The following is a 17,068-nucleotide window of genomic DNA, read 5'->3' on the forward strand; positions in this document are numbered from 1 at the left end:
TTATGTCCAGGTGGAGAAAATGGAACAGAATTACAGAACTGATGGGGAATCAGTGCAGGGGGCACTGCCCTGCACGTTGCGGGGCTCCCCCTCCCCAAACCCTGCGAAACACAAACCCCTGGAAGGAGGGGCAGCGTGGCTCACCCCGAGTTCTCTGTTCCTGGCCACGATGTGCAGGAGCCGGAGGAGGTGGTGCTGCTCTGCCGGGTCCCTCGGGGCTGTGGGTGCCACCAGGTCCCGCAGGCGCGCCACGATGGGCTGCGGCCGCTTCTCGTAGAGCGCGGGCAGCACCCGCAGCAGCAGCGAGTTCCCTGGGGACACAGCAGGGACAGGGACAGYGGTCAGATGGTGTCCTGTGCCTGGGGAGCCCCAGAGCACCCTTTGGAACGGCCACAGCACGCTCTGGGTGCCACAGACCCGGAGCTCATCTCGTTCTGTCCCCACCCAGGCACGGACCTGGACCAGGCTGCTCCAACCYGGCCTTGAAGGATCATCAGCACAAAACCAGGGAGGCATAAAACTTATAAAACTTGTTAAAAATTATATATTGGGCCAAGAAAACAAATAAATTACCAAAATAGAATGAATCATTGCAGGCGTAAAAACGTTGTGTAAAAAAAACCCACAAATTCCCATTAATTATCATTTTATTTCTGAATATCATGAGAATGCTGCTTAATGGGCTTCCAGATTTGGATGATGCTCTGTGGAGTCCTAGGCCAAGCTAAGTGTGATTTCAATTAACAACAAAAACACAAAAGAGAGAAAGAAGGAGAGAAACAATATAGAAATGACAAAGAAAACCAATAAAGAAAAACAAAAAAAACACAAAAACCATAATTCTCCTCTGCTGAGATTCAGATTTTCAAATTAAAGAAGCATCACACGGAAGGAAAGTTGGTTAACAGGAGCACTAAACATGCATTTGAACAGAAATAGTTAAGGATGCCATTTCCAGGAACAGAAAGGAGCCAGAGAGAGCCAACTGCAGGCAGACAGAGATAGGCTAAAGCCTCTCTCACACATTTTCTTAAGATGTCTGTGCATAATTCAATTTGAAGCCCAGGCTCATACCAAAATATATAACTCCACATCGCAGTACATGCCTGCCTCAATGGATTTAAGTTTCACTCGAGCAACATATGGAAAACATCTGCCTGTTGCAACCTAGTATGGCTCCTTTTTGTAACCCCTTGGAAGTCCTCACGCTCTCTTTGGATCTGGTTTCCAAGAGGAATCAGTACTCTGGCCTGCTGCTTTTCCTCCCATTTCAATCTGAGCCGGATGATTTTGGAGGATAAGCAGATCTGTCGGTGGAAGGCAGGAGAAGGATATTTGGGTTCAGACTGGAGCACGTGGGGCTCCTGCCAGATACAGAAATGCACCCCAGGGCATGGTCGGGTCTCAGAGCTCATAACTCAGGCAGGTTCAGACAGCTCTGAGCCCAACAGCTCCCCAYGGTCCCTGGGGGCTCCTTACCCTTYCAGGAGTGTCTCTCCACTCRGGTCAGCCACACTTCTGCACCTCATCCTGCCTGGAGCATCCCTGGCTGCTCCCCCGAGCCCCGGCAGAGCCAAAGGCCAGCTCAGACCCCWCCTCCCCCCACAAACACGGCAAATTTATCTCCTTCTGCTCTACACAGAGGCCAGGGGCAAAGGAAAGAGATTTCTGATGAATCACCCTAAAAAGATGAGCAAACTGCTCCATTCTGGCCATTTTCTAACCACTGTCCCTGGGTAAATCTCTTCCTGATGTTACCAGTGGATCTGGATAAAAAGCATCACCACTAACATTCCATGGGATTGATGCCAGGCACCAATTCACCCACAGGAAGAATCTGGGGATCAGGGAAAGGTTCTTCTGTCCCCAGAGGGTGCTGGCACTGCCCAGGCTCCCCAGGGAATGGTCCCAGCCCCGAGGCTGCCAGAGCTGCAGGGGTGCACAGAGGGGATTGTTGGGGGGTCTGGGCAGGGCTGGGCTGGGACTGGGTGATCCTGGGGGTTCTTCCCAACTCACGATACTCCACGATAAAAAGGTGAGAGGATGTGTTCAGTGGAACTGTTCTAGACGCAGGTCACTGTTCAAAACTGAACCATTTTGTACTGAACACACCAAAAATTATTTACTCTCCAGATGATGYTGTGCACTGAGCCCTGAGTCCTTTCTTTGTACTTGCCTTTCCTTAGTTTCCACTGGAAGTTTTCTGCCCACACGGAGCAGAGCCCTTGAACTCCAGTCAGATTTCAGCAATGATTGCAAAAGATGAAATTCCCGTATTCCTGGACAGGCACAATTCCTCTCAGCTATAGAAATGTGATGGGAAGGAATCCAAGAGGGACTAACAAAAAGAACAGCTTTAAGCAAGGAAAGGCACCAACCTGAGCCACGCTATTGCCTAAGCTGGGATGTCACAGATAGGAAGGGGAGTTATTTAGTCTGGCAGACGAGCATTTGGACGTGGGGTGTATCAGGAGTGATGCAATCAGCCAGCAGGATGGACTGCAGCCACCAGAGCTCGGAACAAAAACCACTTTGTGCGAGCGCAGCTCCTGCAGCAAGCACTGCTGGGGATATTCCCCAGCCAGGAGAGATGAAAAGCAAAGCAGTGCCGAGCAATCCCCCTGCTCTGCAGCCAGGCTGCAGTGACCTCACTGACAGGGAATGGCTTTTAAGGGAGGAACCTGGGTGCCCACTGTAAATGATCCCAGATATCCCCCCATCCCCACCCTGTCACCCAGCCCTGAGTGCCACATCCAGGCCTTTCCTGGGCACCTCCAGGGACAGAGACTCCAAACCTCCCTGGGCAGCACATTCCAGTGCCTGACCACCCTTCCCAGGAAGGAATTCTTCCTGAAAAAAGTGTTATTTCTACTTTACCAAACTTTCCAGGTTCCTAACGCATTGCTTTGATTTTGCTATTATTATTTTATCTCCAGGGGAGCAGCTGGAGGCCCCACAGGGGCAGGAGCCCCCATCATCAACTCAGAGAAGAGTTTGAGTCGATCAAAACCCATCCAGTGCCACCTCTGCCATGGCAGGGACACCTCCCACTGTCCCAGGCTGCTCCAGCCCCAATGTCCAGCCTGGCCTTGGGCACTGCCAGGGATCCAGGATCAGCCCCAGCTGCTCTGGGCACCCTGTGCCAGGGCTCACCACCCTCCCAGGGAAGGATTCCTGCCCAGTGTCCCAGGTACAGGCAATGCAGGTTTGTATAAACCAGAGACACAAATGGAAAGGGAACACGGATTCCAAGGCAGATWTAATTACAGGAGGGGTTTCTTTTACTATTCTCTGGATATTTCATAGCCAATCTATAACTTGTATGAGATCAGCCCTAATCCCACCTAAGCAAAGCATCTCTGACATGATTAATGTCTTGTTGAACCAGTAAGACTATGGAATTTAAACCAGATTAATACTAATAATACTTAGACTAAATTAATGTCKCATCCAAAAGCACCTTGTTTTGCTTTTTCAAAGGCAGCAGACACAGCTCTGATGGTGCAGCTGCTGATTTGCATGTTCCCAAAACAGGATACAGCACCAACAGATTACCCACGGAGTAATGGCGGTGCAAGTGCTAATTAGGGCTGGAAAAGCAGAACCCTAACAAGCTCCTAAGAACTCCTTAAGAGTCCTCCTTCATTGCTTAACGCAATAAACTGTTGGTATATAATAGAATTTATTATATAACCATGCCTAAGCATCCAAAAAAGCTTCACTGTTTAGCTAAACCAGACACGTGGACCCAAAGCCAACTCCCAGGTATGTTTATTTTTCTACCAATCCCCCCCAGAGCTCTGGCACACACCGACCACGAGCTGAATTCGCAGGGAACACTTTCTTTTCCACAACTGACACCAAACACCGCAACCGCCCGAGCGCTCCCGCCCCCGGCGGCGCTGCACGTCCCGATCGTCCCGGGGGAAGCGCCGCTTTCCCCGCTTCTCCCCTTTCGGCCAGTCAGAACATCCCCCCGGCAAACCTGGGAGCCGCGATTGAGCAAGCTGCACGCCCCCTTCTCCTCGCAGCCAAAAGCAACAGCCAGGAGCGCTCCGGTTACAGCGCTGGCACCGGCGCCGCTCATTCATTCGGGCTGCGGCGCTCGCAGCATTTATTAGCGGCTCGCAGCGCTTCGCTCGCACAGTCCGGGCTCTGCCGCAGCCCCAGCAGCTCCAGAGAGCCCCGGCATTTGCAGCAAGCGGCCAGGAGAATGCTGCCCCAAGAATTGCTGTCTCTGCTGGCGCTGCTCTGCGCGTTCAGCGCTTCGGGCTCCGTTCTGGATGAGGACGATGACTACGAGCACGTCCTCTATGTGAACCTGGATAACGAAATCGAAGGGGCAGCCCCCGGCCCTGAGGAAGGTAAGCAGATTTAAACTGCGTTTGGGTTTAGTGCAGGAGTGCTTTGGCTGCTGCCGAGCCCGTGTAAGRGCTGTTACTGCAAACTCAATTTACTTTTTGCAGAGAGGGAGCAGTTCGTGCTTGCGGCAGTAGATTATTGTGACAATAATGGTAAAGCCCTCMGCTGGGGTGCCTTGGACTGTGCTTCAGACCCTTTATTTCTGCGTTTTCCTGCCAAAGGCTGTTGCTGTCCCGCAGGTTTAGGATCTCTAAATTAGAATCTCAGTTTCACTGCTCTGCTATCGGGGGAAATGCACTGGTCCCAGCATGGCAGGGGATGGGGACTGCACTGTTTGAAGGTCCTTCCCCAAACCAGTCTGTGATTCCATGATTCTCTGACAGTCTGGAGGACACAAACCTTGCACAGAGCCAGATTTTGCCAAGCACTGCCGTGTGGAGCTCAGTARGGAGAAACAGCAACATCTGTGTGTTCCCTTCCAGCTGCCTCGTGCGACTGCCAGCGGGAGCACAGCAAGTGGGACAAGCTGTTCATCATGCTGGAGAACTCGCAGATGAAGGAGAACATGATGCTGCAGGCTCTGGAGGAGCTCCCCAGGGTGGACCTGCAGACCCTGAGGGCAGAGCTGAGCCAGCTCACCASCAGCCTGGCGGGCTCCTTGGCCACTGTCGCCTCGCACGTGGTGTCGCAGGTGGAGCAGGCGCTGGTGAGGAGCAGGGAGCAGGCGGAGGGAGCCCGGAGGCTGCGGGAGCTGGAGCAGGGCAAGATCCTGGAGCACGTCCTGCAGCTGAGCCACAACGTGTCGGCGAGGCTGGGCTGGCTGGAGAGCGCCTGGCGGAGCAGGGCCGAGCAGCAGGAGGCGGCTGTGCAGCGGGACGGGCTGGGTGGCAGCGCAGGGGACAGTCCCCTCCTGAGCTCCGTGTGGCAGGAGCTGCAGCAGACGCGGGCGGAGCTGAGGGCAGCGCAGCGATGGGCAGATCAGCGCCTGCTGCCCGCAGGTAAGTCCAGCCTGTTTCACCTGGGGGAGGCAGCGATTTGGGATCCCCCAAACCCCTCCTGAGCACCCCCTCCCCAACAGCTCCAACCCCGGGAGCAGCCGGGCAGCTTTGGCTGGGGAACCCCAGAGAAGGAGGCCCCGAGCTTTCAAAGGTGGGATCAAAGGGAAGTTTCATCAAAGTCCTTGTGCAGGGCACAGCCGGCCAGGATCCCACCTCCTCCAGCCTCTCCCACATCAAAGCCATTGCCAGAGAGTAGCAAATGGATYTGAGACATCCAGATCATGTTCTCTCACCTCTGCCTTCCCAGCTGGGAYCTCCTGTGCATTCACATCCATCACAGAGCTCTCCTGCTCCCCTGCAYGTTCCACTCCTTCCTCTCCCTAAATTAACATCTCCTCACCAGTTCCAGGGTCCGAGAGCAGAGGATGTGCTGCTGCCAGCCAAGCACACTTCCAGGGCAGAGGGCACATTCCCTGCACGCAGGGTCAGGACAGAATATTGCCTCTGGCACAGAGAAATCAGTAACCTGTCCTGCTGTGGTTTGGGGAACTTTCCCCCTTCCAAAACACTTGCCCTGGTCGGTGAGGTGCCCACAGAAAGGTGAATTCATACCTGAAATCCCAGCTYAGCTTTTCTGTGACACGAGGCACCCAAAGAAGCAGCACCCCAGGAGTGGCAGAGCAGCCCCTCATTTGTTTAAAGTGTGGGTGCAGAATTAATTTTGGTGTGGGAGATAAACCACATTGAAACCGCCCTGCCCACGGAGAGCTCGCACTGCCTGCCTTCTGATGCTGCTGAACGGCTCTGTTTGCCACAAATCAAAGGTATTGTGACCTAAAACCCCCCCAAAATCCACACCCGCAGGGTGGGTGCGTAGGAAGGTGCGGGTGCAGCGTCTCCAGGGTGAACTTTTACAGCAGGAGCAAAAGGAGCAGCAAAGGCAACAGCTCACAGCCACAACATCATTTACATCAAAGCCTTCCCAGCCCAACCTGAGCCATCCTTCCAGGCAGGGCACAGACTMGGCTTTAGAAGTGAATTGTTTTCACTCCTTTATCACAGCACCTCAGCTATCTTTGAGCACTGGGAGATCTTTGAGCACGTTCCTCTTTTCCCCAACCCCAAACCTTCCAGAGAGCATGAGCTCATCCCTTATCTCCTTGCAACCCTGTCAGCCTGAGCAGCTGCTCTGCCCTAGGTGAGAACAAAAATTTGATCTGCACTGAGGAGCAGCAGTGGAAATGCAGTTTATTTCCACTGCTTCCTACATGATTTTCTATAAAACAACCATACTTTTTAATTTAAGGGCTACATTTTAAGTAYTTCCAGAGTATCTCTCTGGATTTTTTTTTCCAAGGGAATTTTTAGTGACTGACTTTAATTTCTCACATCTTGACTTACTGCCAGCCATATTCTTGAGGGATTTTCTAATCACACTTTTTTGTTCTTCACTGAGGCTGGTTTTAATTTTGTTTAGGCTTTGATAATAAAGCCTGAAAGCCTGCTAATTAAAAGCCTTTTCACAATGGTGCTCCTAAGTAGCATTTTAAGGAGAATCCCCAGCAGTTGCTCACTGACCCTACCCCTCCTCAAAAGGGTCAATGGGAGATGTAAAATCTGCTCAAAGCTGGAAGGAAGCAGCCCATGAAATACCACAGCAGCTCAGTCCTGGAGGGCACAAAGAGTCCTTCATTCCCTGCRGCAGGAATTTCCACACACGTTTTAGACATTTCAGATCCTCCAGCTTCTTTAAACAGGAAATGAAGCAGCTTAATTGGAGAAGGGGCTGCTTGTTCCCTGCTGTCACCTTGGATATTCACTTAGGAACAACCAGGGAACAGCACACAAACCACCAAAAATGGCTTGGCTTTGGTGAGCACCAGTTGCTCTCCCAAGTTGCATAAATTCCTGTGAGTGGTTTTAACTAATTTCTATTATCAACACATTGATTAATTGGACAGGACGGTAGAACTGGCTTTAAAAGTAGCAGTTGTCTTATACATTTCCCTGTTTGACCAGTGGCCCTTCCTGACCAAAAAACCCAAAAGGCAGGGCCAGGAAACAGAGTCATTGTAAATTAAYTGAGCAAGCCCATCTCAGCATGTTGCTGCCAACATTTCCTGCGTTTCAGAAGCCCCTGTGCCCTGCTGCCCCGTTACCCATGGCACAGCCTCCCACCCCATCCCAGGAATGCCCAAAGCTGCTGTTGGAGGGGTCCCTGACCCTTCCCTCAGCACAATGCYGGTATTTTCACTGCTCCACATGTAAAAAGAACACAAGGCTAGACCAAGAGCTCAAAGGCATTACCCCTGCAGATCCCTTTGCAGGTCTCAGACTGTGCAATTCCCGGCTTGGGCAGGGGAGAAAGAGCCAAGAGGTTCCTGCAGCCCCATCAGCCCTTCCCAAAATGTCCAGCAAGTTCCTCCATCAGCTCTGACAGCCCCTTCAGGGGTGGGTTCCTGCAGCTCCCTGGATGAGCTGAGCTCTCAGCTCCCCTGGGGGAATGAGCATTGGGCCAAACACTGGGACGAGCTGCCAAGGGAGAGTGGTGGAGCCACCRTCCCTGGAAGRGYTCCAAAACKTGWGGATGTGGCCCTTGGGGAGCTGCTTTAGTGCTGAAAACGGTGCTGCTGGGCTGGCAGTGGGACTTCCCAGAATGAGAGAATGGTTTGGGGTGAAGGGATCCTAAAGCCCATCTCATTCCACCCTCTCCTGCCATGGCAGGGACACCCTCCCCGATCCCAGGGTGCTCCAAACMYCGTCCAGCCTGGCCTTGGGCACTCCCAGGGGCAGCCYCAGCTCRGCCATCACAGAGGCCTTTTCCAACCTTGCTGATTCCATGCTATGTGCACACACAGATAAATCAATTCCTATTTACCTGACAGCCTTCTCCCCCTTTGCAGGGTGTGAAACTGCGCTTCTGTTCCCCATGCGCTCGAGGAAGATCTTCGGGAGCGTTCACCCCACGGTGGGGATGGCCCTGCGCTCCTTCAGCGCCTGCGTGTGGCTCAAGGTGACCGAGGCCCTGGACAAGACCGTGGTGTTCTCCTACGGCACCAAATTCAACCCCTACGAGATCCAGCTCTACCTGAGCCGCGACGCCGCCGTGCTCGCCGTGGGSAGCGCCCAGCACGCGCTGTCCGCCAGGAACGTGGTGATTCCCGGGAAATGGCTCCATCTCTGTGGCACCTGGAGCTCGGAGAATGGCTCTGCGTCCCTGTGGGCGCAGGGCGAGCTGGTGGCCAGCGCCTCGGCCGTGGCTGCGGCTCACAGCATCGCCGACGGCGGCCTCCTGCAGCTGGGCCAGGAGAAGAACGGCTGCTGCGTGGGAGGGGGCTTTGACGAAGCCCTGGCTTTCTCGGGGAAGCTGACGGGCTTTAATCTGTGGGACCGGGTGCTCAGCCCCGCCGAGGTGACAGCGCAGAGCGCGGGGGACGCCTGCGGCAGCCGGGGGAATGTGGTGGGCTGGGGGGTGACGGAGGTGCTGCCCTACGGGGGAGCCCAGTACGTGTCCTAAATCCTGCTTTCTGCACGGGGAGCGATTCAAAGGGCTCAGTGTCACAGTGAGCAGAGCTGCCTCTGCAATTCCCCAGGAACATCAGCACTGCAAGCTCACAGATCCACACTGTGGAGATGGRATTCCATCTCTGCCTGCTGTTCCAGCAAAACACTGAAAAATCACCCACACAGCAAGGCATGGCACGGRAAAAGCTGTTCCTGAGGTCAGGCAACCCTGTCTCTGCAGTGCAGGGCTCTCTGATGTATAAAGGGAGGGTCACCATGGACATTCAGGAGCCAAAGAGCTCCCGACATCCCTGCTGAGCTTTGGAGATCAGACAGAGCAGCTGTGGCTGCCCCTGGATCCCTGGAAGTGTCCAAGGCCAGGCTGGACAGAGCTTGGAGCACCCTGGGATAGTAGAAAGTGTCCCTGCCCATGGCATCAGGTGGCACTGGGTGATCTCTAATGTCCCTTCCAACCCAAATCCCTCCAGGCTCCTCCAGTCCTTGGGTTCTTCAGAGTTAATGTGAATTTTACAGAGGAACCACCCAAATCAAGAAATGTGTTGTTTATTAATCRTTGTTAGTAATTTGTAGGCTCTAAGAAAATTAGTTCCTTGTTTAAAGCATTATTTATGCCACGGATTGATATAAAAATAATGTTCCCCATCATAATCAGATGTTACCTTGGGAGAAAAYGCAGCTGTATTATATTGTAAATTGACTTTGTGATAATTTTATTGAAATTATTTTTGTAAAGTTGTTTTGTAAATAAAGATACTTTACGAGACTAAAACTCTCCATTCTTCTCATAAACCAGAATTCCAAACCAATTCCCAAGTGGGAATTTTTCTACATTTTGAACTTTGAACCATGCAGTTTTAGCTGCTGATAGAGCAAACATAAATAGCAACATCTCACAGAAGCAGAGAGACCCCCTGCACCATCCTGGCCCTCTGGGGATGGGTTTTCAGGCACATTTGGATTTGTTTGCTGCCCTCAGGGGSTTTGCACAAGGCAGARTTRCTGCTCYRTGCCYGTRACTCTCCTCTCCCTCATAAATTTATCCCAAATCCACTAAAAGCCTAGGGCTGGATACAGCATAAGCAGCAGCTGCAGAGAGCCAAGAAACTGGGGATGAATTTCATGTAGAAAACAGAGCAGAGAAYGATGAATTGTTCCTCACTGGATATGTAACCATTTACAACAAGAACCAGCACTTGCTAGCTGTTGAAGCCTCTGAACAAGTTATCATGAGGAATGTCTTATTCAAAGCAATTCCTATTTCCCCTGGAAGCAGCCCATCCTTCTCCATTCCCACATTTCCCTGTCTCTCTCATTCTCCACAGATGTCCTGAGAACACACTCTGACAAATTTCTTGACGTGTTGCTGCTACACCAATTCTTGACCACGACAAACCCTCGCTGCCAGGACACAAAAGCAGTAAAAAAGGGGAAACTCCACTTTGCTGTGCCACTCAAGGGGGCTGTGCTTCATAGCGACAGTTATACGAGCTGCTCCAAAGTTTTGGCAGTGCTGCTTATTTAAGGGGAAAAGAATTGCTCTGATTGCTGGAATTTCTCCTGTTACCCTGCAATAAAAATGTATCTAAGTTATAAATGCTTGGCAGTAAACTTGACAAAAATCCCTCGCTAAGTGATATCTGCAAATAACCTGAACTACAGAGYGATGAAATATTACCTCTGTTCATCTCTGGCAGCCAAAAACCRGATTTTCAGAGTTACAGAAACACTTGGGGTCCCAGCATTGTGCAAGGGCAAAAGCATGCTCAAATCCTCTCTCTGCTCAGTGACCCCATTAAGTGAAAACAAATGKCCATGAAATGCAGCAGGAAAAGGAAAATCCTCCGAAAGATCACCAGAAATCCTCCCTGGCTGCTCTCCATACTGTAGCTCATACCTGAAATGCTTTGTCCTGGAAGGAGCCTGCTCCTATCTCTGCTCAGGATTGGCAGAAAYCACAGGCAGGGCCAGGCCCTCCATTCTCCCTGACTCGGATGGAGAATTTCCCTTCCCAAGGATTTCCTTTTCCTTCCTCACCTCCAAGGACCAGCAGAGCTTTCCTACAGCCCAGTACAACCAGCTCACCTCCACCAGCAACTTCTGTCTCTCCTTCCTCACTCAACTCTATTTTCCTTTGCCAACAGCTTGGAAACACYGAGGAAATGGGATTTTGGGGTAATTTGGGCTCCAGTTGTGGAACAGACCCTGCGATCCCGCTCCTGCTCTACCAACACAAACGAAGGAACAAGGCCAAGCCTGGCTGAGCGTGAAGCTGAGCCCAGCTCTGCTGGATGCAGCATCCCCAGGATGCCTGAGCTTCTCGGGAAGGTGGAGCAGCTCCAGGACTTTGGGATTACAGGGCAGAGCTGCTGCTGTCCCCTGGGAAGGGCCATAAATCCGTGTGACCCGCGGTGCTGACGGGATGTGTCAGCACAGACGCGCTCCCAGCTCTCACTCCCTGGAGCAGAGCAGGCAAACTCTTTCCAAAGAGCTCTTTTTGAGCTAATGAGATAAGAACCCGSTTACGCAGCCAAGGAGTTGCCCCAAGTAATGAAAAACTCCAGTTCCTCTCCAACATTCGCAGGCAAGGGGCCAAAGTTTGCTCTGCCTGGTGCCACGAGGCTGAGCCCCGTCTGTGCAGCCCCACAACACGGCTTTGTCTCCAAAAACTGCCTTGGAAATTCATCCTCGGCAGCTTTTCCTCCCTTTTCCTCCCCTTCTCCCTCCAGCAGACAGACTGAGGGCAGCTCTCAGCCTGCTGCAGCCCCAGCTCTTCATGCCTGAAACACGAATTACGTGCAGTGTAATTCAGTCACTTCGCAAAACAAATCATTTCTCCTGTTCCAGGCTGGAGCTCCCAAACCTGATATCCACAGCAACATCTGCTGGTGGGAGAACMAAAGTACAAAACTCAGCCGTGCTGAATCCTGCACTTGGGGCTGGGAATTGCTTTTCCCAACTCTGTGGCTATATATGAATATATTCCCTATTTCTTTCTGAGTTAATACTGTGCATTACCACCTGGAACACAAAAACTTATGCCAAGCCTTAAAATAATATAACAATTAATAAATTAATAAATATAGGATGCACACCTTTGATTTGAGGGCTCAACATCCTCAGAACAGCATTCTTTTAAAAACCAGTTTTTGCTGCTTACTGCTATCACCCCTGCTTGAAGGAGAGCAGTGATTTTAGCACTGCAGTAGCCCTGTATYGCAACAAATGCTGTGAACTTTATTGCTCCAATTCAATTGGACTTCCTTTCATAGAGGAATGAACACTTTTGGCTYTTGAAACCACAAAAAATAAAATGTAAAGAGATTAGCAACATTGTTCTATATAAAGCTAATAACATAGGCAAAATTAAAGAACCACTACAAAGCTTTTATATCTTCCATCTGACTATTCCACCGCAGAATGGGATTAATTTCATCCCCATCTCTCTTTTGGAGCCTTGCCAGYGACACTAAGAGGAAGGATAAGAGCTCCATGGCTGGTGCCTCATATCAGGGCTRATAATTTGGAGTGCATTAGCAGGGAATATTAACGAGTACAGATGTATTTCCTGCCCTGGGGGTCAGCCAATCCATACCCAAACCTCCAGAGGGGCAGGAAATTCACGTCTGCCTCGATCAGGTCTGCTCTTGGAGTGTGATTGATACATTTGATCACATTTATAGGTATTTCCATATGGGCTTGATACATCCCATACGTTTTCATGCATGATTTGTTTAATGGTTGGATTGATCCTGGAGCCTTTCCCACCCTTAATGATTGATRGATTGTGTAAGATAATGGTTCTGTATGAGCCTGACCAATCTCATGGTCAGCCCYTGGGTTAAAGCCAAGCTCTGGTGTGCTCCTACCTTGAAGGACACTCTTGAGGATGGTTTCTGTGTGCTCAGCCAGCAGCTCTGCCTCAGCAATGGCAGCCAGGGACAGGTAACTGGACATGTTCCTGCACAGCTCCTTATTGCCCCTCTGCAGGAATTTCACTGCCACCGGCACCGCCAGGGCCATCACTGGAGGCCGGTTGTAATTCTGCAAAAATAGCAAAAAAAAAAAAAGTATTAATAGAAAAGTCTCATGTTGGGCAGAGTAGGGAAACAAAAATCAAAACAAAAAGGAAAAAAGAGCAGAAAACCTGTCAAGGAAGGTCATATTTTGGTACCACCAGTGAGAGCAGGCATCAAAGAAAGAGCAAATACAGAAATTTAAATCAAATGCAGCAAGAAATGTTAAGAATAACTCTATTTTAGTCTTCTGCTAGAGGAAGCAGAAGTGCACTAATAAAGTATGGGAAGTGCATAAAATAAATAAAAAGAAATACAAATAAAATATGCATGATCTGTAGTGCACAGGTTAAATGCAAACATTTCTCAGGAGACAGTTTGTGTTTGGTGCCCCAGAGAAGAAAGAAGCTGCATCCATCGTCCCAAAGTGTAGGAAACACCTTGGAGCAGCCACTCCCAGGGCACTGGGAGACTTGCTCACAGTGTAGCAGCTTTACTACTGATCATTAATTATCCTGTAATAATTAACATTACTTTTTCTATTTAAACTGACAGAATTCCAGAAGGGTTTGGGTTGGAAAGGACCTTAAAGCTCAACTCTTTCCAGCCCTGCCATGGMAGGGACACCTCCCACTGTCCCAGGCTGCTCCAGCCCCAATGTCCAGCCTGGCCTTGGGCACTGCCAGGGATCCAGGGGCAGCCACAAAATTGGGGAGCTTCATCTAATTTCTCTAAACTATGAATTTTTTCATGACTGCAAGCTCCTCTTCCTAAAATGGCTCCAAGCTTCAGGAATCTCAGGGTCCCTCAGTGCACACTTGGGTTTCGAATCGAGGTCAGAAAAGGTTTTCTGCTATTATTTACACAGAAAGCTGTGTGTACAAACCACACACATCCATTGCCTGTTCAATTCCCACACAGCTGCCCTTGGAGGCAGTGGGATACACTGGGGTGTGTAACTGGGGACCCACATTCCCTCTGGAGCCTCCTTAACCAGCTCCCCTCTCCTCTCCACTCAGTTCGAGCAGCTCTTTGGAACTGGAGCACATCCCTCTTTCTGAAAATAATCCTGCAATGGKATTATGGTTAATTAGCAGCTGAAACCCCAGGCAACCCCTGGAACCCAGATGTTTCAACAGCAACAAAACAGTGCAAAGGAAGGCAGAGAGGACTTTCTGGACTTTCATTTTGGAGCAGCTCAGAGTAGAACAAATTTAGACTGAGAAACCCCAAATCTGTTATTCCACAGGGTTTGAGGGGCTCTGAGGATTTTTCCTTGGAACAGACACTTGCCAAGAAGTGGTCAGTCCTTTCCAGAGACCCCTAAAGGGGCTGCAGCCACTCCTTGGTGTCAAGACAGATAATTCTGGCAGCTGCCATATGACCAAAAGCTGCATCTTTAATGAGAAAAGCCCTTGAAATAAATGGAGCTTTCTGCAGCAGCATGTTTAAATCAACATWATGCCTCGTTATGTTTGGCTGAGACACCAGTGGGCAGAAGCCAAATGCTGCTCCAACTTCTTGCTCTGCTACTCCACACAAAGGATGGGAAGATAAGGCTTGGCTCTATGACTAGGATTTATATGACTAGGATTTAAAAGATCTAAGAAAATTCCAAAGAACAATTCTTCCTCCCCACCCCCTCCCTTACAATAAAAATAAAATCCTTAGTTAGGAAAAGGTTTGAATTCAGAGGGAAGGAGAAAGGTTCCATTTGTTCCATGATAAACATCAGGGCAGGAAGGCACACTTCGAAAACGTGGAGGTGACAATGAAGAGCAGATTTCAATAAAGTGATCCAGTGACGTCTGCAAACCTTGGGGACCTCCCTGCTGCTGCTATCAACAGAGACCTGCCTGAGATCCARCCCAGCTGGCAGATATTCATTACTGTTCCAACTATCCCCCACATCTGCTAGAAAACATCATTTTATATATTTTTTTTTTTTATGCAGAAGGACTTGCCAAGAAAAGCTCTGTTACAAGGAGCAGTAAATGCACTTTTGTAACAAAGCTGTGGCTGCCCCTGGATCCCTGGCAGTGTCCCAGRCCAGGTTGGATGGGGCACCCAGGGACAGTGGGAGGTGTCCCTGCCATGGCAGGGCTGGCACTGGGTGGGGTTCAGCTCCTTCCATCCTAAACCACTCCATCACTCCATCAGCTCCCTCATTTCATTGCAATGAAGGCAGGAGGAATCAGTAACAGCTCAGYTCCCCAAGCCCTGAGTTTAAATGTAACCACTCCAAAAGGAGAAGTAAACAGATTTTCAAGAGAAAATACAATTCATCAGCAATGGATGCACGGGGCTCTCGGCTTTCAGCCCACCTTTACCTGCAGGATACAGCTCATGATGTCAGATGCAATTTTGGCGTGGGGRGCATCCTCATCTTTCCCCGAGGGCTTCAGGTTGTGCTCCAGGCAGGACTCCCAGAGCTCCACCAGGGCTTTGCCGTGCCTCTCGATGGAGGAGGTCTCGCGGATGGCCGTGGTGATGCGCGTGACGCAGATCTCCACCACYGCCTGGTCGTTGTCGTTGGTCTGGTAGTCCTGGGGCACAGCACAAGACATTTGCCAATGRATTCGTTTGCAAGGACCCCAAAAAATCAAGTTTTTGTAGCAACCTCAAGCCATTTTCCCACATMCACCTTTACAACAAATGCTCAGCATGATCAGGAATTTGTCACCCCACAGGTCTTAATTCTCATTACTCTGAAGGTATGGAGCCCTGTAAACTCATGTTAATCTTTAATATGCTTTAAATAACTATTGAATAAAAATTATTATAAAGATAAACTTGAAATACCTTGAAGGAAAACCAGCTGGTGGGAACTGGATTATGTTACTACATTTTTAGATCTTATGAACTTGAAATACCTTGAAGGAAAACCAGCTGGTGGGAACTGGATTTTGTTACTACATTTTTAGATCTTATGAACTTGAAATACCTTGAAGGAAAACCAGCTGGTGGGAACTGGATTTTGTTACCACATTTTTAGATCTTACACTATGCTCTTTGAGTCTGTTCAGAAATTTAAATTGTTTCTATCCCCCATCTCATTTATACAATATAATCGCATTTTAAAAAATCTAATAAGGACAATGTTTCACTCACTGCAGCTGAGCTAATGATTCGGATCTGCTCAAGAGCTTCAGAGAGGCTTCCTTCGATCTCAGCATCCTCCAGGGAGAAGAGATCCCCGGCCCGGGAGAGGTCCTTCTGTGCCAAAACCAGCCCGAAGAGATGATGCATGGCCCCGCTCAGTCAACCTCAGCAGGCACCATGGGCATGGACACTCAGCTGGGGAGAAAACGGGAGCAGTCCTGGCCTGGAGTGATCAGTTGGGTGTGAAGGATAAATCTGAACTGTACTTCAAGGCTTTCTTGGTCCCAGCCTAAAAGAGGGGAAAAAAAGAGAAAATTACCAAGTGCTTTGATTGACATATTCCAGTTTAGCAAGGATTTTGCAATGTGTGTGAAAGCATCAGACAGGACCCCCTGACCCAGGGACATCCTTAAGCACATTCATGAACTGGGTGAATTTGTACCTTCAAACACTAAATAGCTTTAAATTAGATTAAAAAACACATAATAACTGAAACCAAGGTTCTCTTCCTTTCAATGCACTTTGAGGAGGCTGGTGACTGGAGCAGCTGCTAAGGGTTCCAAAGGCCTTTCCCTGGTCAGGAGCAGAGCWGGAGGAGGAGGAGGGTGAARCCTCTTCCTTTGTTTGCTGGGTTGYTKCRTCTTGACTCCARAAAAGCATTATTACCAAGATTGAGAAGATAATGAYTTTTGTTTAGAAGAAACAATCACTTTTGTTGCCAAAATGATCCCTGGGGTCTTTAAAACTCTTGTAAAACAAAGCCTTGGCTGAGGTGAAACTCTGCACTTCTCCATGGCTGGGGAGTGGAGCAGAGGCTGAGCCAAGCAGGGCCAGGCTCTCACATGGGGACGGGTCCTGCACTTGGGTCCTAAAGCTCTGCTCAGAGTTGGATCCCACATGGATTCACTCGGGATGTTGGCTCCTCTGGATACTTCTCTTGAGTTGACAAAAAAAGCCACAAGATATATCACTCACAGTTATTATCTGAGACAAGGAGAACCCTTAACCCCCATTACTCGATTTCATGCTGTTTTGCAGGGAGAAAAAAAGGTCAAATACATCACAGAA

The 17,068-nt window shown here is 49.8% G+C and overlaps 2 protein-coding genes across 2 annotated transcripts in view; one reads left to right on the forward strand and one right to left on the reverse strand.

Moving 5' to 3' along the window:
• Positions 1–16,269, reverse strand: part of VEPH1 (ventricular zone expressed PH domain containing 1) — a 44,707-nt gene extending 28,438 nt beyond the window's left edge. The window contains exons 1-4 of the mRNA XM_057383808.1: positions 16,010–16,269; positions 15,229–15,444; positions 12,752–12,926; positions 145–311 (exon numbers count right to left, since the gene is read on the reverse strand). Of these exons, the coding sequence (XP_057239791.1) occupies positions 145–311; positions 12,752–12,926; positions 15,229–15,444; positions 16,010–16,147 (696 nt within the window). The 5' untranslated portion in view covers positions 16,148–16,269. The remainder of the gene's footprint in view (positions 1–144; positions 312–12,751; positions 12,927–15,228; positions 15,445–16,009) is intronic.
• Positions 3,897–9,504, forward strand: PTX3 (pentraxin 3). Its single transcript, XM_057383806.1, has 3 exons — positions 3,897–4,364; positions 4,845–5,360; positions 8,264–9,504. The coding sequence occupies exons 1-3, from the start codon at positions 4,214–4,216 to the stop codon at positions 8,875–8,877; spliced, it is 1,281 nt and encodes a 426-aa protein (XP_057239789.1). The 5' UTR covers positions 3,897–4,213; the 3' UTR covers positions 8,878–9,504.
• Positions 16,270–17,068: the final 799 nt, after the last annotated feature.

Source organism: Malurus melanocephalus, unplaced genomic scaffold (genome assembly GCF_030028575.1).
Source record: "Malurus melanocephalus ecotype Western Australia unplaced genomic scaffold, MMel_1.1 scaffold_660, whole genome shotgun sequence".
NCBI classification, from domain to species: Eukaryota; Metazoa; Chordata; class Aves; order Passeriformes; family Maluridae; genus Malurus; species Malurus melanocephalus.